The sequence below is a fragment of the Gavia stellata genome, chromosome 7 (assembly GCF_030936135.1).
Source record: "Gavia stellata isolate bGavSte3 chromosome 7, bGavSte3.hap2, whole genome shotgun sequence".
Taxonomy (NCBI): Eukaryota; Metazoa; Chordata; class Aves; order Gaviiformes; family Gaviidae; genus Gavia; species Gavia stellata.
In genome coordinates this window covers 44,891,588-44,919,265 of record NC_082600.1, presented here as the reverse complement: position 1 = coordinate 44,919,265, position 27,678 = coordinate 44,891,588, and the positions used below count along the sequence as shown (strand labels likewise).

At 46.4% G+C, this 27,678-nt stretch overlaps 1 protein-coding gene across 2 annotated transcripts in view; it reads right to left on the bottom strand.

Annotated features, from left to right (window-relative positions):
- Positions 1-3,866: 3,866 nt before the first annotated feature.
- Positions 3,867-27,678, bottom strand: part of NR1H3 (nuclear receptor subfamily 1 group H member 3) — a 29,526-nt gene continuing 5,714 nt past the window's right edge. For both annotated transcript variants that reach the window (XM_059819600.1, XM_059819601.1), the window contains exons 2-9: positions 16,111-16,358; positions 12,862-13,128; positions 9,741-9,949; positions 9,315-9,494; positions 8,813-8,912; positions 7,151-7,264; positions 6,212-6,306; positions 3,867-5,806 (exon numbers count right to left, since the gene is read on the bottom strand). In XM_059819600.1, the coding sequence (XP_059675583.1) occupies positions 5,660-5,806; positions 6,212-6,306; positions 7,151-7,264; positions 8,813-8,912; positions 9,315-9,494; positions 9,741-9,949; positions 12,862-13,128; positions 16,111-16,228 (1,230 nt within the window). In that variant the 5' untranslated portion in view covers positions 16,229-16,358 and the 3' untranslated portion in view covers positions 3,867-5,659. The remainder of the gene's footprint in view (positions 5,807-6,211; positions 6,307-7,150; positions 7,265-8,812; positions 8,913-9,314; positions 9,495-9,740; positions 9,950-12,861; positions 13,129-16,110; positions 16,359-27,678) is intronic.

Genomic DNA, 27,678 nt, shown 5'->3' with positions numbered 1-27,678 from the left:
CCAGCAGTATCAAGTATAAAAATGGAGACACTTCCCAAATAAGCTATATTTGGATGACTTTGGTTTGGTTACGTGACCCTCAGGACACCACAATACACGTTCCCTCCCCTTGCTTCTGTCTACCAGTAACATCCTTTTTGCAGATAACCGATGCTGCAAAGAGCACAGCAAGGACACTTGAGAGCACACCAACAGAAACGCTGACCCAGAGTTGCACTGAATGTAGAGAAAATGGCTGGCTTGCCTGGGGAAAGCACAACGTATTGCCAGATTCACAGTTCTACCCCATGGCTGTGGTGCTGCGAATTTATAACGTATCTTATTCTGCGTATGCCAGAAAACAGTGTGGTATATGGGTGAGTTCAGGGAAAAAAGGGAGAGAGGAAAGCCAGGCAACAAATCAGTTTCCTCCAAGGCTTATCGTTTCTCTAGGCACTTCTTTATCGTGACTCCACACAAACAGTAACGCAGACCAAGCCTTCTTCCCTTCCTCCGCCTGAAAATAAAAGTGAGCAACGCAGCGAGGTGGTGACACCCTTTTCCAAGGGGAAAACGCTCTTGATTTACAGGTTACTTCATAAGAAATTGCCTAGCGTAAAGTGGATTCCCTATTCTATTGTCTTGGGGAGTAACAGGATCTGCCGTTTGCAAACCGAGAAGTAAAAGCACCTTTCCAGTCCCATCACCGCAGCAATCCCTTCGCAAAGCCGCGCACCCACCCTCTCCAGGGGATCACCCCGTCCTGCGTCCCCCTGTACCTGCCCTAACCGTCCTGCCCGCTTCCTCCCGGCAGGGACCGAGGAAAAGCCGCCGGGAGGCCCGGGCCCGGCCCTGCCCGCCGGGCGCCCCGCGCCCTCGCACCCGCCGCCGGCCGAGCCCCCTCCCCGGCCACGCCGCCATTTCCAGGGCCGGCCAGCCCCGGCGCCCCGCGGTCCCCTGCTCGGCTGGAAACCCGCGAGCGACACCCCCCCACACACACCCCCCCGGGGGCTGCTGCCCGTTCCCGCCCGGGGACCGCTCCGCCACCGCCGGCTGCCGGCAGAGCCCCGCGGTGACCGCCCGCAGCGGCCGCGCGGCACAGCGGGCTACCGGGGCGAGCACCCGCCGGAGCCAGAGCCCCGGGAGGATGGAGCGGCGCCCGGCCCGCCCCGCTCCCCGGAGCGGCGGGCCACCACCTCTGGTCCCCTCCCGCAGCGCCCTTGCGGGAGGGCTCGCCCTACCCGGGCATCACCACGGCGCCCAGCCGGGCGGCTGCGGCAAAACCGGAGGCGGGCGGGGGGGGCCCTACCGCCAGCTGCCCGCGCGCGGATCACCTCAGGCAGCGCCCGCCGGCCGGGCTCCGCGCTGCCCTGCCCGAGCCAGGCGTAGCGGCGCTGGGGCAGGCTCCCCGCTTCTGCCATGTGCAGGCAGGCAGGCACACGCACCCCGCCGCCGGCCGGCCGGTCCGCACGGGCGGCCGCACCCCGCGCCCGGCCGCGCTGCGCCCCGCTCACCTGCCCCGCCGCCGCCGCCGCCGCCCCCCGGCCGCTCTGCGCCGGCCGGCCAGTTCCGCATCGAGCGCCAGGAGCGGAACGCGCCACCGCCACCCGCAGGGAGGGAGGAGTGGAGCGAACCACTCGCACCGACGGCGGGGGGAGCCAGCTCACCAGCCTCCCGCAGGGGGGCGCTGCAGCTGGCTCGCGCCGCCGCTCCCCGCTCGGGGCCCCGCGGAGCGGACCGGCCCCGCTGCCCCATCGGGCGCCTCAGTCGCGCCTCTGGGCCGGGCCGGCGGGGCCGCAGCGCGGAGCCCGGGCCTCCCCCGGCCTCTGCCGCCACCCCGGGGCCCGCTCCTGCCCCGGCCCGCGGCGCCATCAGCCTCCGCTGTTACCCGGGGACGGCGAGGGGCAGCCGGCGGGCTGAAGGCAAGATGGGAGGAGGGGAAAAAAGGCTGCCTGGGCACCGCTCTGCAGCCCAGGCTGAGGGGAGATAACCCGGATTCTGGGATGCCGACTTTTCCGCCACATGAAGCATCCAGTTACTGCTTTCAAACCTCGTCCTGGCGAGCAGGAGGTGAAGCCTCAGGGCAGAGCCCGGCCCCAGGCCCGCAAAGGCCTCGGGAGCCCCACGGGCCCGGAGACGCTGCCTTACTGCAAGGAGATGCAGCGCTGCGTTCCACCCTGTACTGAGCTACTTGCCACGGGCCTCGTAAGATTACAAGAGAATTTGGTTATTAAAAGCTTGAGATACAGCTTTTTTTAATTCCTTCCAAGCTCCTATAAGCCAGTACACTGCACAACCAAATCCATTTATTAACAAAACTACTAAAATAAACCCGAAATGCAGCCAAAACTACTGCCAGTATCCCAATGGTTTAAAAAAAAAAAGTGCAAAACGGTGAAATACTTGATTTGATATTCCACATCTATACTGCGCCCATGGTGGAGGAATGGGGATTTCAGAAATACACTCATCTTTCCTTCTTCCTGCTATTGATCTTGGATTGTGAGCAAACACGGCTGTTGCATAAGGCCACAGCCAACAGGGAACACCTCCCGAGATTGCAGTTCGAGCACCCCGTGATTTCTCCAGTGGCCAAGTTAGCAAAATCAATTTGAAACAGAGAGACACAGACTTAGAGCGGCAGGACCGAGTCTCAAGCCCAGGTTGCATTTTGCAAATACAGAAGTAACAAAGGGCCACGGATCTCAAGGAAGGTTCTTCCCCCACGCCTGCTTGAGCTCCCTGGGCTAACCCGGGAAGCTGCTATAAAACTAAAAACTAATACTGTACTGATTTGCACTTAAAAAAAAAAGAGAACATGAATATGTAAACAAGGAGCTTACATTTGATTACACAATAATGAAAAGGGATGGAGAAGCCAGAGCCAAGGATAATCACCGTTTTCACCACTGCCATCAATACCAACATTATGGGTTGTATGTTGAAAATCCCTCAAATTTACATGCACTTTTTCTCTTCAATTTAATAAAAATGAGATGCAGCTCAAAATGAAGAAAATGAAGCTGCAGCTTCATTGCCACTGCCTCTTCTGACTGTTGACAGCCTCATTCTTTAGCAAATCCTTGGAGAAGGGCCCAGCCCCCCTCTAATCCACCCAGGGCTTGAGGTCTCAAGCTCTGCTTATTACTCCCCACCTCATACCCCACTGCAGCTTCCTATAAGCCTATTCCTATTCCCTCTTGCTCTGGTTGAGTAGTTTCCAATTTAAATTTTATCCTCTAAAGTAATGCAGAGAGTTCAGCACAACAGCCTGTGGTGTGGAGCCTTGCTGAATTGACAAGTGCTTTCCTTCCCCATTGTGGCAGGGGATCTTCAAGTGCTTAGGAAGTGTCTAACGCCGGACAGCTCTCTGCTTCCCCAGTTCTACTGTTCCCTTCAAGGTAACGCCTAGGGACAGCTAGTCCTGTTGCTTCTCCTACGCTGATCATTTCTGATGTATTCATACCAGGTATCAGCTAGGATCCTGCCGAAATCCAACTCAACAGCCAGGGGCACACTGGACTCCTGTTTCAATTTTGGTGAGCCACGATATGCAGAAAGCAGAGTAGAGCACCTGGAACAAAAGCGTTAAATTCTGAACGCAGCTGTACAAATCAAGGTGAGGTATGTATGGGTAATTCATGGTCTTCATGACATGCATTTAATGCACTTCACCTATTTGCCAGCTCTGGCACACAGCAAGGTGCATGGCAAACTAAAATCTCATACTAGAGGCCCAAAGAAACTGCCCCGGGGGTTGCACTGCTGTTTCTTTCTCACCACTTCTTGCTTCTCCCCAACCTATATACTCACTTTTGTATCAGGTTTGAGCTTGTTACATCAACAACTCATTCCACACTCCTCCAGTCTAATGACAGCACATCAGAGAATGTCAAAATCCTGTATTAGGCTTTATTCTTTTATATAAACATTAACATTTCTCAAACAGATTAGTTAAAAATACAGATTTAAACAAGAATTTTTGCAATTGCAATGAGTTATAAAAAACAACAGATTATTTTACAGATTGTTACAAGTGCTTTACAAAGGTGCAGAGTGAAGGCCAGTGGCAGGGGACCAACCTCAAGTGCAAAATGGACACGATACCCTCACCACGGGCATAGCGCTCAGATACACAGCCAAAAAAACAAACAAACAAAAAAAACCGAGCCATGTGAACCTAGGCTCTTGGGATGCTCACCGGGCAAGCAAACATAGACCCCTATGACAGAGAAGACTCATGAGACCTAGCTACCAGGATACTTAAGGTTACATCTCTGAGATCAGCCATAAGATGTTGCTTCTTGGAAAATAAGGAACATGTTTTACAACAGTGTTATTTTTCTTCCGTCAGACAAAAAATATTGCTGTAAATCCCAGAATACTTACGGATGTGGATACTTAACTTGGGGCATAAATCCAGTGCGGATCTCACAGTGCCTGAAGCGAAGAAAGGATACAAGACCCAAGTGTCCTCCTAAATCAGTTGGCACTCCTCATACAGGAGGGACCTCTGTATCTCATGACCACCACTAAAACCTTGAGCAAGTACCTTGGAAAGACTTTGGCAAAAGGAAGAAGACGCAAGTGGATCTGGTTACACCCAATATTCCTGCAGCCCACGATCTGAGAGTTGTGCAGCCCATAGCTTACGCAATGCCCACATATTTCATTAAATGCAGTGTGTCCTCTCTCCTTGGCCAATACATCTTCACACCCACCTTGGAACACATACCACATGCTCCGAATTCTTGGAAGTTTTTGAGATCCTTCCACCACACCTACCTTGCCTAGATACCAGTCCTTCCCACCTATCTTTCTTCTATTCCACCCCTAAAGAGAAGATCTATGCCCTGATTTGTTTTGAACTAAAGTTTTCCAGCTGTTAGCAAACCAAAGTTAAAGTGAACTGGCTGAGAATCACCATGAGATAAAACTGCGATGTATTACATTTTAAAAATCCACTAATTTATGCCTGACATCTTTCTGATGTACAAGTGTTCCCTACCCAGAGGACCTCCCCGTTAGACAAAGGGCACTACACATTAGAGGAGTCCTTTCTCCAAAGGAGGGCCAGAATGAAAGGGCAGCTCTAGAGATGAAGTCTCATAATAAAGAAATAACAGCTACTTCTCTTGGAATCGTTGTAAAGGGCAGCACATACAAGAGATTTTATTTATAGGAAACCCAGTGAAACCCCTAGAACATCCACATTGACTTCCCTGAGCTCCTCAGATCCAGGTACACTGGGGACCCTGCAGAAGCCTTTTGAGCTGGGTTACTCTCAACAGAGAGCGTTTGGCAAGTTCCTGCAAATTCATTTTCATAATCAACAAGAGAGGAAAGGATCAATGGGCAAACCCTCAGGACATGCTTAGAGAAGAGAAAGACTGAAGAAAGAGGTGTTTGTGTGTGTGGGGAAGGTCTTCATTTCTACCGTTTTCAGATGTTTTATGTTATACCTTTGGGGTATGGGCACTACATTGAAACCAACGCCCCCATCTGTTCTACCCCAGCTGCCTCCTGCATAGTCTCGTGACAACATTGAAACTCCGGGCTCATCACTCCCTGCACTGCCTAGCCCAGAGTTCAGTGCTTTGGAGAGGGGAGGCTGGCTTCTCGTTAGCAAAGGCTGGGAGATGGCATTATGTCGGCACGTCAGTGCCCTGGGAGCATGCGGTCACTCATGTACATCCCAGATTTCTGAGAGCAGGGGAGGGAGTTTCTTGTCCTGCAGCCGAAGGGCAAACACCTGTTCAGAGTGGACACTACTTAGTGTCCGAAGACTGACCAGCTTCATTAACATCCGTGGAAACATCAGGCGGTCCTGCAGAGTCAGAAAAATAGACAGCTGTTAGTAAATTCACACTAAGACTTTTTTTTAAAAAAAAAAAAAAATTACCACACCGGATGATGCATTGTAACCACAATCCTGACTTCCTCTAAACCCAGCATTCTCCAGGAGGTGGCAGTGTGGAGGAACACAAATACTACACGTCCCAAAACTTCAGACTTTCCATGCTGGCTAAACTATGGAACGTGATACAGGACAGCAGGCTGTGACAGCTCACAAATCCTGCATTTACAGCTGCTATCAAACAGCCACAGAAGGGAAGTGCATGACAGTACAGGCAGCAAGAGATCTGTTACAGACAGGACTGCAGGAACTGTGCCTGCATAAACACAGAATCAGTTTGCGGCATCAGTGGGGATGTTCTGGTCAGGCACTTACATTTGGTCTGTTGATGCAAATGTAAGAATGAAGCGCTTCCACGTAGGTGTGCTGCAGCCTCTCCACCAGGGACTGGTCCTGCACATTCGGTCGGTCTGCCAAAAAGAAGGTTAGAAGCAAGTTGCCACAGGCAGCTTCACTGGACTTGACATCCCTGCCTAAACCCAGTCCCTCAGTATGGTCTCTCCCCAAACCCTCCTCTAGCCTTCACCCAGCACAGCTGGGAGAGTCATCCATGACAGCAGCAGCTATGTCAGTTTTCTGCAACTGTTCTTTCTCAGGGATGCCTACTGCACGCGGGGAGTCCGATCTGAGTCCTAGGGAGGCGGAAGGTTAGAAAGACCAAACAGCACTGTATAAGTGTGTTTGGTCTCACATTCCTGTCCCAGTGTGAAGATGAGCAGCCACCCATTCAGGAGGGAATGGAGAAGTCTCTCCAGCAGCTGAGCCAGACAGAAAACAAGAACAAAGTAAAAAAATAAATTCATCTTTCAGCTCACAAGACAGAAAACAGGCGTAAAGAGTAGAGGTGGCTTCTTTGCCAAGCCCTGTCCTGGCTCAGAGCAACGCTGGTCTCGCATCCAGAGTATCTTTACTTGACCACTAGACGTCACTCATGCTGCGTGACCCACATCACGCCGGAGATGTGTCCAGTACATTGAGAGGACAATAAACAGCAATTTCTAAATGAGGAAAGTAAATATTGGCTGATTTTTCTATACACTTTTCCAGTAGTGGCGAATCTGATCTTCTCTGGAGGTGGCACTAAAAAATTCAGAATATAATGAATACCCTAAGCAGTAGTAGTAACACACTCCCTTTATCACTAGACCCTACACAGCCTCTATTACTCCTCCTCAGCTTCCGACCTTCCTTAACTCTACTTTCTTTGCCCTCTGACTCACTGCTGCAGGTGTTCAGATCTCCCTGGCTTTTTACCTGCAGAGAAAATGTTGATGGCGATTAAAAGTGCATATTCAGCATCGTTGAGCTGTAGCTCATTCATTCCCTTTGAGAACTCAAAGATGGGGTTAATGAACTCAAACTGCAGACCTGCAACAAACAGAAGAGAACAAGGTGAGGCAACAACAACTGTCTCCTCTTGCTCCCTTCCTCTCGTGGAATAAGCTGCCAGAAACCCACCGCAGTACACCAGGGAGCAGGGAGGTCAGGCAGGCAGGGGAAAACCCTTACGTTATGTTCCAAGTGTAGTTGAAACCTCCCTTTACATCCCACCGCTACTGGTGAGCATCAACAACAGTGGCTGAGCGGTCAGGCTCTAACTGTAAAGTGATGCTATTTCTGGGTTTTCTTAGAGCCTTAAATGCCCCACAGCACATTACTAGGCAACAGCTAAAGGAACGTGACATCAACTATCAGATAAGCCCGTCAAAAAGTCAGAAGCCCACAAGTAAAACATCGACACTTTCCACTCTCACACATCACCTCCTTCAAACACAGCAGCCCTCTTGTTTTCAAAGAAAGCTTTAATCCCATGCTCCAGGTTCATCTGAAGCCCATCTGAGCTGAAAATATGTAGTTACAAGAAGTCTGAATTATGCCATTTCCTTCAGCTCAAAAAGCTGGCAGAGCTGAAGCAGAGCCTGACTTAGGCTTCCAATCACCTCTTTTGACAAATGCAGTCAAGCAGAAATGCATTGATACTTGTTGTCATAACATAGAGGCCACTGTCAAATCAGGTTTCTTTGTGCTATGTGCTATACAATCATGCTGAAAGCTTGAGGTCTTTCCCTCAAAACAGCATCCAAGTTTCTAATTTCCTGCAGTACAACTGCATCAGAGAAGGATGAACAAGATGGAGGGCATCTTTCTGACTGACTGCTTTTTTGCCTTCCTAATAATCTGAAGAAAAGGCTACCAGGAAGAGTGTCAAAGAGGAAAGACATATAAATAGTTAAATAACTACCCAAGGAATAAATTTTAAAAAAAAAGTCACATGAAGGACAGCCAAAGTCTTGTTTTCACAAATGCTGAAGATACACACTTCCTGTTACTTCATCTGAAATTACAGACACTCATTGCTCCTGGAAAAACAGACTTCAGAAATCACATCACCACAGATCATCATATACTGAGCTGATGACACGTCTAAAGCACTCTGTGGGGATCTTCAGTGCAGTATAGACTTCGTATCAGCTGAAACATAATCACACTAACGTCATCACTGAAAGCATGCATCCAGATTAGCAAGTGATATACTTGCAAAGGAGAGAAGACTGGGGTTTGATTTGTTGTGATCTGATACGGCTTTAGGACCACATGTTCACGTCAGATCTCTACCAGCAAGGAAGTTCACACCAGCTTCTAGCCCTAGGTGCACTCTTACAGCAAGATTTTCATGCTGTAAGAGTCCAAATTTTCCAAAGCAAGTTCACACTTAAAAAAAGACATGAATTGAGCTAGTATCACGTTAAAAGGAAAAGAAGGGTTGTGGGACTATTGGTCCGGCCGTGTTTTAAACTTCTCACCTGACGCGAGCTTTACAGCCCCACATACTATTTCCAGCAGCCCACATTAAAAAGGAAAACATGAAAGAACACAAGACACAGGTAAGGAAGAAACACCTGTCTAATGCACCACCTGCTTTGGCGAAGTCATCCCGATTATAGCTCAGGTCCTTAAGAAAGGTGATGCTCTCAATCTCTGGATTGTAGCGCCGAGATGTCTCCAACAACATGACCTGAAACCAAAAACAGATAAACTTGATTTGAAAACAGGAAAGAATGTTACAACATCGGTAATTTGCTGAGTGTTAGAGCATCTCTGGAAAAAACAAAAAACAAACAAAAACCCTCCAAGCAGTTTCTCTCAGAGTGCTTAACAATTCCAAGGTAAATTCTGCTGCATCCTTTGTGGTGTCTGCTTCTGGGAAGGGGGAATACCTGCTTACCACTACCAAGGCTCCTGCCTCATTCTCCTCCATGGCCTTTTGCCAGTTTAGCCTGGCACTGCAGTAATGCTCCCATAGCTGAGGTCCTTCAGTCTGCCATCCCAAAAAAAGGGATGGAACCAGTTCTCCAGGTGGGTACTCCAAATTCTTTCATCTCTGCTACTATGTATTGTGGTGGAGCCAAACTCTCACCTCTATGGTAGATGTCTTCAATAAAGCAATCTGATCTTCCCTGGTGAGCTCCAGGAAGCCAGGTAGTTGCTTGGCAAAGTCCACAATCTCTTGCACAGAGATAATCGCAAGTTCTGTGAAGTGAGCAAAACGCTGCTGCCTTGCTTCACGGTTATTAGGGTCAGGAACTTGGGGCCACGGCTGTGGGAATGGGAAGAGACAGCGTATATATGTGAAAGATGGAGCCAGGGCAGAAAGATGAGAAGATGAAGTGAACAGAGAAAGAAAGTAAGACATGTTCAAACACCATCCTTTGCTATTCTTTACAGAACTTCAGCCAACAGATGCAATGCCTAAAGTATCTCTTTCTCCCAAATAATTTACTCACAACCCCAACTCCCCAGACTTCACTTTTTCATATTCTGAGTACACTGGTAGAGTTTTTACCGTCACTTTGAGCCTGTCTGTGAACGAGCGCTGGTTACACTGCTGCTGAGCCGCCACAAGCTTTTTTATCATGTTCAACTGTTCAGGCGTCAGTTTGTGGGAAGGTCTTGGAGGATTTGGAGGGCTTGGATGCACCACAACTGTCCGAGCCTGATCATCTTCCTGCTTCTTCAGTTTCTTCAGTCGGATCTGTTCCTCAGACAGAACATCTAAAGCAGGAATAGCCAGAGATCAATCATGACATAGGAGCACACTGGAAACGACACTAAACAGAGGGTAACATGCTGTGGACGGAGAGGCAGAGATCACAGCTGCCTGTATCCGATATATCAGAGTGCACACAACACAGACAGGGATACTTATCATTCATTTCTCCCTCTTTTCCCCACTTTCAGTTGTTCCATTGCCTTTCTTTTAACCATACCATCATGCAAAGTGTTCACAAATGACAGAAGCTCCCTTCACGATGCCCTGCAGATCTCAGGAAGACAACAGCAACTTTCCCCATTGAGCAGTTCCCCAAAACGTCGTGTTGTAACAGATTCCAACTAGGTGCTCTCTTCACATGCCATGGTGTGTCCATTGTATTTTATATTATCCTGCTGTTGTGTTTCGTTCTGATATTGCTAAATTAACAGCTTTTGTCATTTCATCTTCCTCTTGAGATGTCAGAGTCAGTACTGGATGGAGTTCAAGAGTGAAAGGACAATTTTCTACAAGGCCTGTCTGCAGCAGACTGTAGAGTAGTAACATACCACATGATGAATAATGAAAGAATAGCTTTGCCTAAAACATACTGAGGACCGCCAGTCCTTCAGGAGCAGGGCTAGAAGTCTTCTTCAGTCATGAAGTCAAAGGATACACCATTTAGATGTAACGTTGTAAGGAATAAAACAACTCAGAGGCATGTGCTGTGAAAAAAATCTTATTGGACCAATGGCTTATTAGCTAATCTAAATACCTGTAACTAAGTTAACTGAAGAATTCGCTGATTTCAAGGTAGAGGAGATTTGTTGTTTCTTTAAGTCAAAGCTGCAAAAACTATCTGCAAGCTGCATCCAGAAAAAAGGAAACTACCAGGTACACCTGGATTCAAGGATTATCTTCAAGAGAATCATCCTGCGAGTTACTGATGAATGAACAAAAAGCAGAAAAGGGACTGATAGGAAGAGAAACTGTATCTTCAGGAACAAAGAGAAAAAAAATAAAGCTTGACTTTGCAAACAAGATGTAAGAAGTGCTGAAATATTCTTCACCCATTTTTTATGCAGAGGTAACAAGGAAACATGGCTGCTACACAGGAAGGCAGGCCCCAAAACTGAACAAGTATATACTTGCACTTCTCAAAAGACTCAAGTTAAACACGAAGATAAGAAATGAAGAACTAATGTGAGAGAGCATTCTGAAATGGGTAGTCCACAGGATTGGAGGGAAAGACAAAGAACATAGCACATTCAAGCTGAGAGTAACCTTTATCCCTGACTTCAAACAGGGAGGATGCACACACAGGTACACACATGCATAAAAATTACAATTCTAACAGCAAAGGCATTCAATACAATTACCAAATTAAGGGGGTTCTGTAAGATTAGAGAATGCTAGTCACAGTGTTAGTTTAAGAAGGGAAGTAATTGATCCAAGCAATTACAGTCCCTCATCTTGGGACTCGGATGCACAAAGAATTTATAGCCGAGTAACAAGTTACCAGGTATTACTGAATGTTGAAAACTGCCTATGAGCAAGCTTCTTGCACCACGCTAAATTCAAAGCGATCTAACTTACTCGGTTTGCCATGAAGGAACCATATAACCTCATGGTTCACACTGGCTTAAGAACAACAAACTGGCCATGAATAACTTCAGTCTGGGAATTAGAAGAATGTTTCCAACAACTAGTAGAGGGAAGTTCTGGAATGACCTTCCAAGTGGAACAGCTGGAGGAAAAAGCCCTCAGTTTCTGTCAATATTAACCATGTGAATTTGCAGTGGGGATTACAATTCAACAAGAATTGCCAAGCACTTGATAATAACAACCCAAAGATTCCTTTTGACCTAATTTCCCTGAGCTGTCTTCAACATAAGACAATGAGTAAATGCAGAAACACATTGAGGCTCTCTAGTATCTACCTGCAACAGAGGAGTAGCAAGGTGGACAGGTAGCCTTGCTACGTAGCTTTTCAAATACATCTGATTTGTAACTCTCAGGAGCAGGGGGAAATGAGGCAAAGACAGCACACGTAATGCTGATACAAACCCGTGTGTGACAAAGATACTCATGACGTATTTTAGGTGTGCCATGTTTCATGTTGAGAAAAATGAATAGCATGTTTCCTTGGTGCAGCTCAGTGGGACTTACATTTGCAGAAGTATTTTTATACGACGTTTCCAAAATACCCTCTGTTCCTCACTGTTCTGGGTGCTGGATGTCAGAAAAGGAGATTTCACACAGATTTAACGTTAACCAAGCATCTATTCGGTTAGTCTTGGCCAGCAAAGGGATGAAACCCGGATGCCTTGGCAGAGGAGGGCTGTTCCCAATATGTGGAGATTACATAGGAGCATTGTTGAATATTCAGAAACAGCAGCCTTATGGCTTGTGTGAGAAAAATAGCAGAGTTCACTAAAGGGAGCAACAAGATCGGGTCTGCACAAACACAGCTGCAGTACTGTGGTGCTGCCCTTGACCTCTGTCGCAAGCTCACAGTAGGAGGCAAAGCAAAGTGCCTGTTGTTCAAGGAGCACGGTGACCAACCTTGCGGTCCTGATCACAAGACAGGCAGAAGCCCAAGTTTACTGATACAGTTGACAGCATACTGAAGGACGCGTAAATCTTAGTTGCAAGTCTCTCCTGATGTCATATTCCATGAGTTCTTACAAAATAGCGTGTTCAAGGAATACCGCAAGGCTGGGACTCTCAGCACACCGGTGTTGCTCGACTAACAGCCTCACCTCTCCACGTGATCCCTGCTAAGCTCTCAGTGACTTCCCACACACATTCCAGTGTGCAGCCTGCACGGCTCAGGCGTGACCCCCAAGCGCTCACACTGCCCCCTTCCTGACACCCATCGGCCCCCAGCCGACCCCCACACGCCTCCTGTCCCAGCACCGTTTCCTGCACTCACACTGCTCCCGCATGCCCGCCTCCTGGCACTTGCGCAGCCGGCACTCCTGACACTTGCGACGCATGTACATGTCCATCTCGCACTTGCCGCCGTTCTTGCAGACGTACTGTGCACCCTTGATGACGCTGCGGCGGAAGAAGCCCTTGCAGCCTTCACAGCTCAGCACGTTGTAGTGGAAGCCGGAGGCCTTGTCCCCACACACGCTGCACACTTCATTTCCCAGCATCTTAGGGGCTGGGCCCTTCTTCCGCTTCAGGGGGGGATTTTCTACCAAAATGAACAGTACCAAGGAAAATGAGGGGGGCAAAAAAAAAAAAAAAAAAAAGAAGAAAAGAAAAGAAAACCCACGTACATGAGGAAAGCATGGTGTTTGTAGCTGACTGCCCCATTCCTTACAATAACCAATATCCTCACTCAAACCCACTAGCTCCCAAACACACGGATGAAAAGGTCAAGTCTCCTATTTCACAGACCCCCTCCCTTCTGGGCAAGCGTATCTTCTGCAACAAACCAACTATTGACATAATCCAAACAGTTTCACCTCAACTATATAAGCAGATACAGCTTCACACTTGTTCCCCTCCAAAATAGGGTGAAAGAGCTAAAACATGCTCAGGCCAGATGTTCTCCTGCACTTTCCATCAGCAGGAGTGACAGTTAAGTTACCAATGTGAGAAAGAACTGCAAAAAAGTTGAGCTGAAATCCAAGACTGTGCAGAAAGTGATTTTCTTCAGAATTCACCTCCAGTTCTCTTACTTCTGTTCTCTGCCAAACTCACACACAAGGATAAGGAAAAACGGTTCAGCAGTCAAACAGTCACAGAAAACCAGTGCTGAAACTGTGACCGTACAAAAAGCAGACTGAGTAGGCAATCCCTTTAACTGGAACACTTGGGGAAACTGTCAAGAGAGAAACTTTGTGGAGTTAGGGGCAATAAGCAGGCAAGCAGCACATTGCACAAGCTCTGTGAACCTGTGGAACCCCAAAGCCATCATCTCTTCAAGAAGAGTGCTCCCCACTCCTAAAGCTGAAGCATTCTCAAACTGACAGTTCATCTACTAAACCTTGTTACTCCATCTGAAATACAGGGCCTTCACTACTGCTTCACATTTCAGATGGTCTTGTGCAGCAGCTCCCAGTTCTTCCTATGTCATTCTGATGGATCTTAATCTTGCCACTGGCTGTGCATTCTGAAAACATCTTTGGTCTACTCCAACGCATCTCACCTTAAGCATTTCAGCTTGATGATGTTATTTGTGTATTCCCTCCCTATTAGCCATCTGTCTTTTCATTCCATTTAATTCCAGCCATGTTGCCATCTGACACGTCCTTCCGCACAGCTCACAGCACAAGTATTTTTCTATATGTCAGATATTATACATTCTTCTATGGCAGCCGTTCATAAAGATTACAAACAGCATGTCTTGATAAGTCTCCAGATTATGTTTAGATATGCCTGGAAAGCCTTTACACTGGAGTTAATTCATAGGGATTCGTTGGAAGGACAAGGCTGCTGCATTTCCTGATCAGCAACAGGGTTACAATGGCATGTCTCATTTTTGTACGTACGCTTCTAATGATTCTGTCTTTACTACCAGTTACACTTACTATTCTGCTTGAGTTCCTGAAATGGTAAACAGTTTTAGGTCAGTCTCAAAAATTATTATTAGTGTTCTTCACTACATATTGGTTTTCACAGTCTTAAGTATCTTGGTGTTAATTTTCAATCCCGTTGACTTTACAGAAGTCTGGAGGTCACTCACTTTGGCCCGCACTTCTCATTGCAGATTGGACAGCAGGAAAATGTCATCAGAAAGGTTAAGTCTCTGATATTCCCCTCTCTTGTTCTACTATATTTCTCTTCACACAATCTATTACCAAGAGAAAATTATGCAATGCCTACAGTTATTTCAACTTACTCAGTCTACCATTGCGTATATATTAACTGGTATAACAACTTTGTGGAAGCCTCAAATGATGTTCATGTTTCTGAGGGACAGCAAATAATCCAATGACTTCCACAAGCTGGGTCTGTCCATCTTGTGGATTTCTTAGCAGTCTTTGAGAAGTTACATAAACGTCCGATTACCATTCCTATGACTGTTTCATTGAGACAGACAGGCTTATTCTCTGATCTATGCAAATTATTTTCCACCTCTGAACACTAACCATTTTAGTTATATAGCTTATTACTGTCATTTTCTGTAGTCAAAGATAACGCAGAAATAATTTGAGATGTATCAAGCGTGAATGCCATCTCTGCAACTTTAGCTCTCATTAGGGTCCTCCTTCTTTGGTAGATCCCCTAGATAATAACTTTTTTCCACATTTCGTGGCTTCTTCTCCTTGCATTTTTGTAAGGCATTTATCAATTGTTTTTTTTCCCTGTTCTCAAATCTGTTTTAAGGACTTATACTGGGTAGTATCTCTTCACCCTTCAACTACTCTTTGTTTCTAACTCTACTGATGAGTCCTAGTTCAATGTTCAGATCACCTCTTCTTTTTATATCACGGACTGCCCATTGCCTCACTGTTCAAATACATTTGTTTGTCGTATTTTCATTAAGTTGCTGATACTATGCTGGACACCTCACTTGTGCTTTCCTTTTTTTCCTGTTACCCATCCAGAGATGTTGTACTACGTCTTCTTACAGTTTGAAAGTGTAGGATTATGTGTGTCAGCAGCAATTATAACTACAAAAATCTCAATGCTATTTCCTGAAACTCTTTTAACCTCAGTTCTTTGTGGCAGATTACTCTAAATTCGATTCTGCTGCCTGACTTCTTTTTTATGCCATGCAGCTTCAGAATATCATGGCACAATATGCTTCATTATTGCGGATATACACATTCTGGGAAAAGAAGTGTGTAGAGGAAACTCCTACTGTCTTTCCATTATATGAATCTGCTAGAACCTATTATTTCTTTGCATCACTAATCCTTGTTGGATTGTCACCTGTAGTGACAATTGTTCAGCACCTTTTGATAAGGCTAACAAAAAGAAATTCATTTTACTGCCACAGACCTAGCCTCTAGGTCAAATAAGCAAAATATTCAACACATTTATCACCTGGATAAATCCAGTCACCTTCAGCTATCAGTAACTGATTCTATTCTTAGATGTTCTCTCTGGGTGCTTAAAGCACAGCAGAACGCACCCTAAAATATTGCCAAGTATCAATTCTGCTTGCAGCTGAAAGAATGGAGAGCCTTTAGCTTGCATGGATTTAGTAAGAATTTTTCCATACCTGCATGCTCAGGGGGGTTCTCTGAGCCAGGGAAGAGCGAAAGCCCTTCCTCCTCCATCTCAAATACACTTGCCACCCTCTTCCCATGATCCTGTGTGCTGAGTTGAGTGGGACCCATGGAGGCCACACAGGAAGGGCTCACTATAATCTCATCGCTGCAGCATTGTTACTGCCGAGCAAGGGGCCGCAGGCGTCTTTCTTCAAGGTCTTCAGTTTCTCTCTGCTACTGAAAGTCAGAAAGGAAGTACCTGTGAACAAAAAAACAGATGCAAAAGAGGCAAGAGTTCAACTATCGAGGCTATTAACTCCCAAAATCTATTACAAGCTACATCACAAGCAAGCTTCAAGATTTATTAAAAGGGACAATTAACTTTGTTTTATTGATGTTTATTCTCTTGAAACAGTATTTTAACAAACTGTGGCAAAAGGTACAAGATTAGCACACCCAGATGCAAAATTGTCTTTTTATTGCCAAAAGAGTTATCAAAATAGGACAAGTCTTCACTACTGCTAACACCACCAGGGAACTTCAGTCCTGACCTCTTCCAGTGTGTAAGGGCGAAATTTCAGACTTTACAGCCGGTGGCCTTTGTTTAAGCTTCCAGTAACAAACAGCTCACGGCTGCCAGCTGCCCTGGATTTTGTGGCATGTACTGCAGAGCACACAGAAAATTGTCAAAGACAATTTTTTATACATTGATTTAGCAAAGACTACAAAACACCGAATTTCCCTATTAATATTAGTAGCCAAAGGCTGTGCCAAAGATCAATGATGTATCAAAGATGAGGATGACAAATCCTCCCCTCACCTACAGCAAGAAATTGAAAGCCAGCATCATACCTACAGGAAGTGACCATTATGACACCCTCAGGAAATAGATTCACCACCAGCCTTCTGAGGATACCCTTTTCTGGAACCCGGAAACCATACTGAAAAGCATCTTTATTATACAGCACTAACGCCACTACAGAACCTGAACCCGGAAAGCGAATCCAATCACTTTTTCCAAAAAGCCCCACCTGCATAAAAAAAAGGCCTTTCTGGTTTGACTGCACAGACTTCAGTGAAACTGATGCAAACTGCTAATGTAAAACACCCCTAATCTGATTGAACATGCATTTGATCAGTTGATCTTAACTCAGTGATTTACCAATGCAAGCTAAAGGGATTAACTGATTTAAAAAGCAACTACGTTAAAGGCCTGTACCAGTTTAACTTGAGTGACTGAGTTCAGGACTGGAAGCCTGCCAGCCTGTGAAAGACAGGAGGTGACAGAAAGCTGCACAGCAGCCCAGATACAAAAGCATCAGGTAAGCAGGGGCATGCCTCGCACACCGCAGTGCTGACTGAGAAGAGGCGGAGGACCACAACCCCAAGTCCCTTCTTCCCTCCTGGGTATTTGGACCAGACCATGCAACTTTTCTTAGCATGACAAAGGCAAAGGTGAAAGCAATACTTCCACAAACCACCCCCCTCCCAGTACTCTGAAACAGTCATCAAATATAAATGCAGTCATACTGTCAAGCCTGCTGAGCTCCTGCCATCTCCCATTACACTGTGGCAGATAACAGATGCAGGTGTTAAAAACCACAGGGCATATTAATTCACGTGACCTTCGTAAACACAGCCTCAGACTGTATAAGGAATTCAGAGTTCCCTCCCCTTTGGTGCATGCAGCCACTGAATCGCTGGAGAAACGGACTATTTAGGATAAGAGCAGTGGCAACAAATATGAAACTCAAAGCCATAGAAAGGAAGTAGTCCTATTGTGGGAGACTACAACCTAACTGATGTGATCTGCAATCAGTTCAAAGAGACTCAGTCCTCAAAGGAACAACGTGGCTATCACAATCAACTTTAAAAGAAAAAAAAAAGTCTCCACAGTAAATCCTGCAGCAACTAAAAACCTTGTGGCACAGAGCATCACACAGAGACAAGAACTTCACTGAAACAAACCCAAACCCAACTCGTATTCCTGGTCCCATGTAAGCTCCTCACTGATGCCGATATCAGATGTCTCTGGACATGTTTGGGCATGAAAGAAGCAAGCTAAGCCTACTGCCTCCGTGCATCTCCACATTCCTTTAAACCACGCAAAAGACTCACTCAAACATTAATTACTGTGCAGAATGAATCACCAGCAGCAGTACCGCAGTAATTTTTCAAAGGAAGGGTTTGATCCCCCAGCTGAGGGACTGAGTGACAGCGCTGAGGCCCCCACTGCCTCCAGTTCAGTGACCCAGTCTTGTTGCATCCCAGCCACAACTGCAATGTATTCCGGAAAGCAAAAAAGAAGAGAGCACACAGCCTGATGGATTTCAAAACTGTGTCATCTGCATGACCATGACTGACATTGCAAGAGCGAAACTTGCTGTCAGCAGGACATCTGGAGCCCGAAGGGGAGTTTCTAAGAGACTGCAGACTTCCTGGCAATGTCTTAGAAGTCTGCGGCTACCGACAGGGAGGGGAGTATAAATCCGTGTGCGCACCCAGGACATGGCAAGGGGTAAGGCCTATCGGCCACTAGCTTCGTGCTGTAAAACCAACCCACACGTTCCTACTTCGTGCACCAGCCTCCAGCCTTCCCAAAACAGAATGGGCCAGACAAGAGAGGCCTCTTGTCTTCTCTGCTCCCAAGACACAGCATTTTTTAGTTTTGTAGATCCAGTAAGAGTTGCAGGCTGTGGAAAAATGACCTAACTACAAACAGCAGCACTCTGGTGCTAGGTAAAGAAACCTAAACTAGCATTTTCCCCACAGGCACACAAGCGAGAGGCTGTATGACTAGGCCAGGGAGTTAGTTTTCATAGAAATACACGAGAATTGTTTTCAAATGACTAAATACCTTGTTGAGTTTTGTACTAATAATCACGTTATTAAAGGTTCGTATCTTCCAGTTTGTACCACCACTTCAACTAAAAATGTAGAAGGGTGATGCAAGCCGTTAAGTGTAAGAGGGAACGCTGTCTTCTTGACATTTTCTGCTGTGCTGCCTCCCACTGTCTGTCTCAACTCTGTCAGTTTTAGAAACCAGGACTGGCCAAGTGACAAAAGATGAAGCAATCGCGTCTCTCTAACGCAGTGTCTAGAACAGAGGAACCTGATGAGCAGACATACTCCAGTGAGGAAGCACATACAGATGAAAGGCTAAGGGAAACAATTTTCTGCCAGCCCTTGCCACCCATGTCTCAAATAAGACACTAAACACTTCTGAAATGTGTCGCCACCAGCCTCGTCCTACTCCATTTCTTCCCTCTCCCCTTCTTTTCTCAGACAACGGAAAAACTCCGATACCGACGGTCTCAAGATCAGCACTCTCGCAACACAAAGTACTGTTAACAGGGACTAGAGGTGGCAGCCCTGGCTCTTGCACCTCATGCTAAGTGCCAGAAACGTTTGTCACTTCCTCCAGCAACGGTCTCTTCTCATCACTTATGCACTCTTCTGGAAGTCTTTGATCTGACCCGTCATCAACAGACACAAAGCTACAGAGTATGCCTAGTTTCTGTCCCACATTCATTGAGGACAAGTAAGGAGATAGGTGCTGTGCTGCCAGTGCTAAAGAAACCAAATGAGCCAGATGCAGTTACTGTGACACTTCTGCTCAACAGGTCTGTCCTCTCCCTGGTACTCCCTGTTTGGTGCTTTGTGTGAGAAGTTTAAGGATCAGGAACCAGACCAGATGCAAGTACAACTCTAAAGAAACTGTACTGTGGAGTGCAGGAATAATCAGAGGAATAGCACAATGAGTCCTTTACCTCCAAATACTGGATGTTCAGAGGAAACAGCAGCTCTTTAGGAAGTCTCCACAAGTCTTTGGGATTGTTCAAAACAGGATTTACTGGTCAGAATCCTGGTCTTGTAAATTACAAAATCTTACAGCCTTCTGCCAAGGGAAAAATATATGGTTTTGTTTCAGTTCTGTAATGAATCACAAGCGCGTACTCTGCAGCACGTCAGCATCAGCAGAAGAGACCTTACATTTGTATACATAGGTTAACATGAGCGTGCTCACGCATCACATAGCTGCGTGTCAAAAGGACTATGCCTTTGTGCACGGGCCTAACAGGCTGTTGCCGAACAAATGCATCTGATAGGAAGGGCTATCCTTCAGAACAGGTATCTAAAGCAGGGATATCATTTGGCATTTTGGCTTCTAAACGTGTTCTGACATGCAATACAAGTGCCAATCTGAATCTACCTCTGAAAGCTGGGCTCACAACAGTGTATAGGGGTCTCCGCTGAAATCTAAATGCACAACAACTCACACAGTGGTGATGCTACCTCGGGTATGAAAAGCTGGTTGCAGATCTCAATGTCCAAGAGGAAAAAAAAAAAAAAACAACTGTTGGACTGAGATTTCACAGGACCCTACAGAACCAGCACAGAACTAAGCCCCTTAGGAAACGCCAGTGTTCCAATCTTTTCATAAGGAGTAAAGAGTATTTTGTGACCTAATGCTGCTCTTAATACCATCTCTGGTGTAGCAGCCGGAGTATTTTCACAAACCTCCCCAAGGAACTTGGTACTACCTTGTAGCTGTCTCCGTAATTTTCCTTCCAAAATTAGATGTTATATTACAACAGAAATGCAAAGAGGTCTGCAGACATTTCTGAATCGGAACCTAATACAACTTAGATGCTCTTGACCCACAGAATATGCTATTATAAACAAACAATGGCAGCAACAGAAATTGCTGTTCCACCCTACCTCAGGTAGGAAGGAATATAGGACTGAAGCAAAAAAGAAGTCTCTCCCCATTGAACAAATCAGTTAGCAAGGTGAATTAGGATCCTAAGGCACAACGTACTACCAAACAGAATGCAGTAATTCAGGGCAGAATTGGCCCAAAGTACTTTTGCTTTGCTCCACATTAAAAAAACCCAACCAAACTCACTCCTTGGCTATGATCTTCAGAGCACAGGATGTTTCTTTCCTACACAGCCTGTGGATCCCCCGATGTTGGGAACGGGGCTTCCCAAATTGTACATCAGATGAAGACAGAATGCGCTGACTCCAGTCCCACCCAAGGACCTACAAGCTCTGTAAAGGAATTCCTCACCCCACGAGTAAGTGTTTTGCAAGAAGTCAGCCCTCTTGCTCATGTGCCTCATCCGGCAGGAGATGCTCCCTCCCCGCTCACCTGCCTCTCGTTATTCCTTGCCTGTCAAAGGCTGAGGTTTTGGTTTTGCCCTTGACTTCACCTCTTGGTTTCTGCCTGATCAAAGAGTGCCCTGTCAACACAAGGAGCGAGAGGAAAAGAGAGCATACGTGTGACTGCTTTAGGGTGGGTAAAATCCTGAAACGGGCTGTGCCTTTGTTCCCTCCCTCCCTCCCTCTCTCCCAACTGCCAGATGCCCTCGGTCCTGCAACTGAAAGGAGGAGAAAGGAGATGAGGCTACTGGAGTTCATTCACGCTGCGCACAGGGCTGCTCTCGCCTCTCTTCCTGTTTGCACGGAAGTATCAGTCCTTCTGACAAAGGGAGAGAAAAAGAGGCAGGGAGGGAGGTAACGATGGTAAGAGAGGATAGACTTTTCCCTGGTTAATGAACTGGAAATGAATAACAAGTGGTGTCAGGAGTGATGTGGCCACCTTGCTGCCATGAAATTCCTGCCATGGACACAAGTTGCCTTGAACTCTGGAGAAGGGCACAAGCTAGATTGGGGTAACAAAGCTCCCATCCCTTCTACCCCTTCTGGACTTTCTACCGTCACCTCAGCTTTCAAGCTTCTGGCTAACCTAGAGGATAACCACCTCAGGAATAACAAAAACTAGAGCACGCGCTGGGTTACAGCAAGGAAGATGTTACATTAGCAGCATCCCTGCACCTTCCCCTCCCCTCCAGGCTGTCTTGTAAAATGACAAGTCATCCTTTCTCAGCTCTGTCTGGCCAGATGAGCTGTGAAGCCAGTGTCCCAACACGGGGAGCAGACAGAGCACCGCCACTTTGGAGCCACACCAACTTGTGCAGCACCCGCGGGGATGAACACGAACAGAACTTGCCGTTTGTAGCTGAACTGCAATAATCCCCCGTGTCTGGCTGCGAATCCAGCTCATCAACAGCTCGACACCGCTATCAGCACCGACCTTCAGATGGCAGGAAGCACAACTGAGGCTTTGACAGGGGCTTCCAACAGGAAAAATCCCATCTGTGCTCCTCCCAGGAGGATGAAACACACAAAGCAGAGCAGCTGCCCCCTCCTACTGACAGAGGAGCAAAGGGCAGCTCTCTGCCACTCCTTGGGAAGAAGGGGAAGGGAGGGGATGCAGCCTGGAGCCTTGTCTACAGAATGTGTTTGTCAGCATCAGCTATAATAGCAAACTCTCCCTATGGAAACTCATTTTAAAACAGCAACAGCATTCTTTTGCCAGTACCACTCACAATTTCCCCAAGCAAATTAAGCTATCCTACCAGCAAGTCTTTTTTTCCCTTGCACATCTAAATGTATCTCTGCAAAGGTGGTTTTGGTTTGCATGTTTGTTTTTCTTCCTAGGGCCTCTGTATTAGCTAATGGTGTAATTCTTCCGCACTTCTGACCACACCACCAGACACACACACACACAAAAAAAGAATAAAATCAAACGTGAAAAGTGTTCAAGCAACCTAGAAAAATTCCTACTGCAAAATAACCTGCTAACTAGCAAGACCCTGCTTTGGAAAACTCAAAGTTGAGATGTTTGCAGCTCATTACTCCTGCTGCTGACCGGTTCTTACACATCCTACGTGCAGTGACAGCTTATCACGTCCTACTTGAAGGCTGAAAATGAGATCTGACCCCACCACCTTAGTTTCCTTATAAATGCCGCTGCATGGCAGCAGGGAAAACATGCCCACAGACTCCATTTCTTTCTGGATTCCTTCTCTAGCTTTACTCAGCCATCAATACCTTGTTCTACACCATTATACATAGCTATCCAAAACATAACAGCCAGCCATTCTTTGAATCAACAGTTTTAAGACCCAGAGCTTCCTTAGTCTTCCCAGAGAATGGGGTTTAAAAGAGACAGGAAACACACAGTGTCATCCAGACCAGAGGTAATGGCAACAACCAGCTAGGTTCAAAAAGCTGTTTTTTTTTTTTTTTTTAGAATGGGGCTTGAAAGGAAGTGAAAGGAAAAAAAAAAAAGAAAAAAGTTAGAGAAGCCTCTCTCGAACCATTGTGGACTTCCACAGGGGCAGCACATTACAGAACAAAAGAAAACTCTACCTTGGATCCTACATTCCTCCTTTACGACCCTCAACCCCACAGATGTTACAGCCCTTCTTCAGGGAACACAAGTCTGACTCATGGTGGATTTGAGATGTCATCCCAATGCCATCTCCAAAGATCAGAACATAAAAAAAAAAGAAAAGCAGCAAGAATGAATACCCAAAACAACATCCTGATAGCCAAGATTCCAGGGAAGAGTTAAACCTAGTCCATAAGCAATAAGAGAACCAACTAGATTATGCCTAGAAAAGAGCACTGCAGGTCTTTTTTCTGCATGTAGAAAATGCTAATGATAAATAATCCCACAACACACTGTTTACCTGATTGCTTCCTTAAAAATCTCCAGAAAACTATGCAGTCAGGGAATAACATTTCATGACCCATACCTATTCTAGCCGAGTGCCTTTATCAGCTAGCATCACGAAAGGGAAATCTGCTCAGCTCCCCAGGCTGTCTCAGCCCATCTCTTCAACATCAGCATCCCCAACTGCTGCTGACTCCTCTGAACAGGAAGACAGCCCAATCCACTGTCAGCACTGAACTACTGCTAAAACAGGTAACAGCAGTAAAAAGCAGAAGCAGCAGCTGCAATATTTTACCAGGAAGACAAGATGACCAAGGACAAGTAAAGCTGTAGGAGGTATCACAGGAAGAGAACTTAAAAGCCCTCAACTCCTAGACCCTTGTCCAGACCACCTTCTCTTTCAAACTGGTCTTCTCCATCCTCTAACAGCTATGAAATAAAAGAACACGAAGAATACAAGGCAAAAGAGGAAAGAACAGAATAAAGGAGAGGGCTGTTTACAGTACAATTGTTTGTTCATTTTTCCGATTTCCTCCTTTCCTCCCACCCCAAGCGTACTTTCATCAACATGCTGCATATCACCATAACTGCAACAGGATTGTTTCTGGGAAACTGCCTTTTTATTATGTATCTACGTAGCACTTAGTATCCAAGCACCATCCCACCTAAAAGCATCAAAACAAATACTACCACTCACAGGCAAAACAGAAATACAGTACTGGATTGCAAAACAGGCAGGAAACTCATTAAGATTCCCTTAAGGGCAGTGGGGGAAAAGTACCGATTCCCATTCATAGAAATATCATCCCTAGATGTAGCACAGAGGTCAGGAAGAAGTTACAGTACTACAGAAATACCCATATAAAGAACACATCAGAGGTATACTGGAATAGAGTTTGAAATTGCTTCAAAGTAAGCTTGACTGTTAGTCTATTTCCCACTCATCCATTACCAGGGATATATTTTGGCAGGTTTTGCTAACACTGCTCTTAGAGGAACGGGAGAAGAAAGGCAAGGGTTCCCACCCTGCAGCAGATGTACGTATCCAAACCTAGATTGGCCAGGAGACTGGAGCAGAGCAAGAACAGAGATCAGAAGAGCTGCCAAGAAACACAGTGAAGACTGGCACAGGGGTGCAGGTCAGAATAAAGGACAATTAAGAGCCCTATTGCAAAGTAAACCTGCCCCGCTTTTGATTTTACTATTCTGGATCCTGGCCCGTATCGTCTATGTCTGCTTTGGGGGTCATTGCAACTAAATACTTAGAAGGTACAATAACAGCAAAATAAGGAGGAGGGATCTTTCTGTTTTTTATAAACCCACAGGGTGGAAGCTAAGAAGGAAGGGTTAAAGGTCTGAAAACGAGAGAAAGAGGATCTGTGTGACAGGAAGGGAGCATGTGAGAGGGCGTGTGACAGGCTGTGTAGCAGAATGTGTGTGTAGATCTCATTCCCTCCGAGGCTCTTGGCCAAATGTGGAGCTGAACTTTCTGCAGACTTTGTCCTGCCAAGTCATGTTCCCTTCTCACACTGCCTGACATCACCACAAATACTCAGCTGGAAAACAGTCCAGAGCCGGACAGAGTCCACCGCTCAAACACCAGCCAGTGAAATGGCTGCACTCACGGCACACCCACCAGATGGGAAACCAGAGCCACCGACTCTCCTCGCAGGTTATCTCCGAGTGCCCAGGAGGCCTCACCCTCATCCACCCAGAAAGAACCCTAACAAGGCACAAAGAGATTGGAGGTGCTAACGGACAAATGCTTTTCTATTGCCCAAATAATGTAGCCCAGAATAGACTGAAAGTCTGCACGAAGGCTCGAAGGGAAAAAAGCGAAAGAACATTAACCATCAGATTGTCAGGGTTTGTCACAAGCAACGTGCTGCAAGGAGCCCACTCTGTTCCCAACTCCAGTGCAACCCCTGCCACGAGGAGAAGGAAGCCATCACACACGACCCACGGACGAACCAGGAGCCAGTGGTTCTGCATGACTGCCGCTCCGGCAGCGTCTGCATGAAGCAAGCAAGCAAACGTTACGCTGTCAGAGAGCTCGTATCACCCGACTTCTCAGAAATAATTGTGAACCCAAGACCAGTGCTAGCAAATGCGAACGCGTGCACGAGTGTGTGGGAGCGGGCAATGGGGCTAAGCCAACAAGTGGCTGGATTTCTTATTTTTATCCTTGTATCAAGGGAGAAGAGTGGAGATGGCCCACCGATTCTGGGACACTGCTAAAGATACCACCCAGAGCAAGTATCAGGGAGTAGCAGTTGGAGATAACCCAAGGGAGGACAAAGTCTGCAGTCTCTTCTTCTTTTTCCTTCAGTCTTCACCCCCAGCCTGCTGCTTAAAAGCAGCATGATAGAAAATGCCCTAAAGTACAGGTGATAGGGAGAAAATTCATGTTTTCTTCAGGCAAAGGTTTCTGCTTTCTCCACTCCCGTTCTATTTCTAGGAAAATAAACAGCAACTTGGGAGCTTTATGGAGACCAAGGGAAAATTTTTCTTCAGTCCCATATAGCGCAGAAAGTTAAGTCCCCTCTTCTCAGACACGCCTAGGTAACAGAAGCTACATTATATGATCTATGCTTATCAGTATTTTACATTTCAAAACACTCCTCACAACAGAAGTTCCCTCTTCCTTTGCTAAGGAAGGGAGTCTAACACCTTCCTTAAAGGCCTAGCAGTGCAACCTTGCCTGGCTGCATGCTGTATGAACCTTAAATCATACCCTTAGGTCTTCCTGCCCAGACCCGCAGATGCCTGAGAATCTGTCCCCCTCACCAGCTGTAAACACAGAAGCCATCTTTTGAACTTCTTCGTGACCCTTTCACAGAAACCAGAATGTCATTCCTCTCACACAGACCACAACCAAGGGTGGGAAGCAGTCAGCTGGAAGACCAGAATCACCAAGTTGGTATTTGAAGGCAAGGTGACAGCTTCTCCTTCTACCCTGGCAGCGTGCAGCTGGCTGAGCCGCCCTGCCTCGGTGGCAGTACTCGTGCAAGCCAAAGCACGCTGGTGAGCAGGGCTGGCCACAGGACTCTGTGTGTGTACATGTGTGCATGCATGTCAGGGCAAGCACTGTCAAAGCAAGTCCCAAAGGCTGTTCCAACGCAACTCCACATGCCCACAAACATTTGCACGTGGGTGCCTGCTGGTAGGTGCGCAAGAAGCCACTATACATACACATCCAACAGGCTGACTGTGTCAAATCCTCCAGGAAAATTCACTGGCATGGCATGCGGAGTCCTTTGGGGGCTGGCACATTTCTACACGTATGTCCCTGGCAACCGAGATACACTACGGAGCTGTTGCAGAAGCCTGCCTCTTTGCCCTCGTTTCATAAGGGCCCTAGAAAGACTACTTAAATTCCAAACATTTTCCTTTAAATGGATTTTACACACATTTTTCAAGATTACACTTATTCAATTTATTTTCTAAGTTACTGACGATTTATGACAAAGCCTAAAACAATCACTTAAACAAATAAACACACACCCTATCCAAGCAGCACATGGTTGCTGGAGAATGTTTAAAGAGCGTAATTCCTACACTCAAGAAAGTCACTAAGTCTGCAGAATCAGAATCCATTGAAGTACCAAAGAAATTTTTCTTAAAAAGGCAGAAAGATTAGTTTCTTCAATTCACTTACTAAATTAGTTCAGTTAACTCAAAGTTGGGGAGGCAGCATAAAATGGGGGGGAAGGCGTTTCTCTCTTCCAATCTGAGTAAAAACATGACAAGGCAGGATGAGTTATGCTCCGTCTAAGATCTGGAAGGACACAATGACCAAAAACAACCAGTTCATTTTGCCAAGTACAGAGAACACTCCCTGTTAAAATAACTCAGTTTTAATAGAGTGGTGAGACACTGGAATAAGCTGCCCAGGGAAGTGGTGGAGTCACCATCCCTGGAGGTGTTCAAGGAACGTGTGGACGAGGCATTGTGGGACATAGTTTAATGGGCATGGTGGTGTTGGTTGATGGTTGGACTTGATGATCTTACAGGTCTTTTCCAACCTTAGTGATTCTGCGATAGCACACAC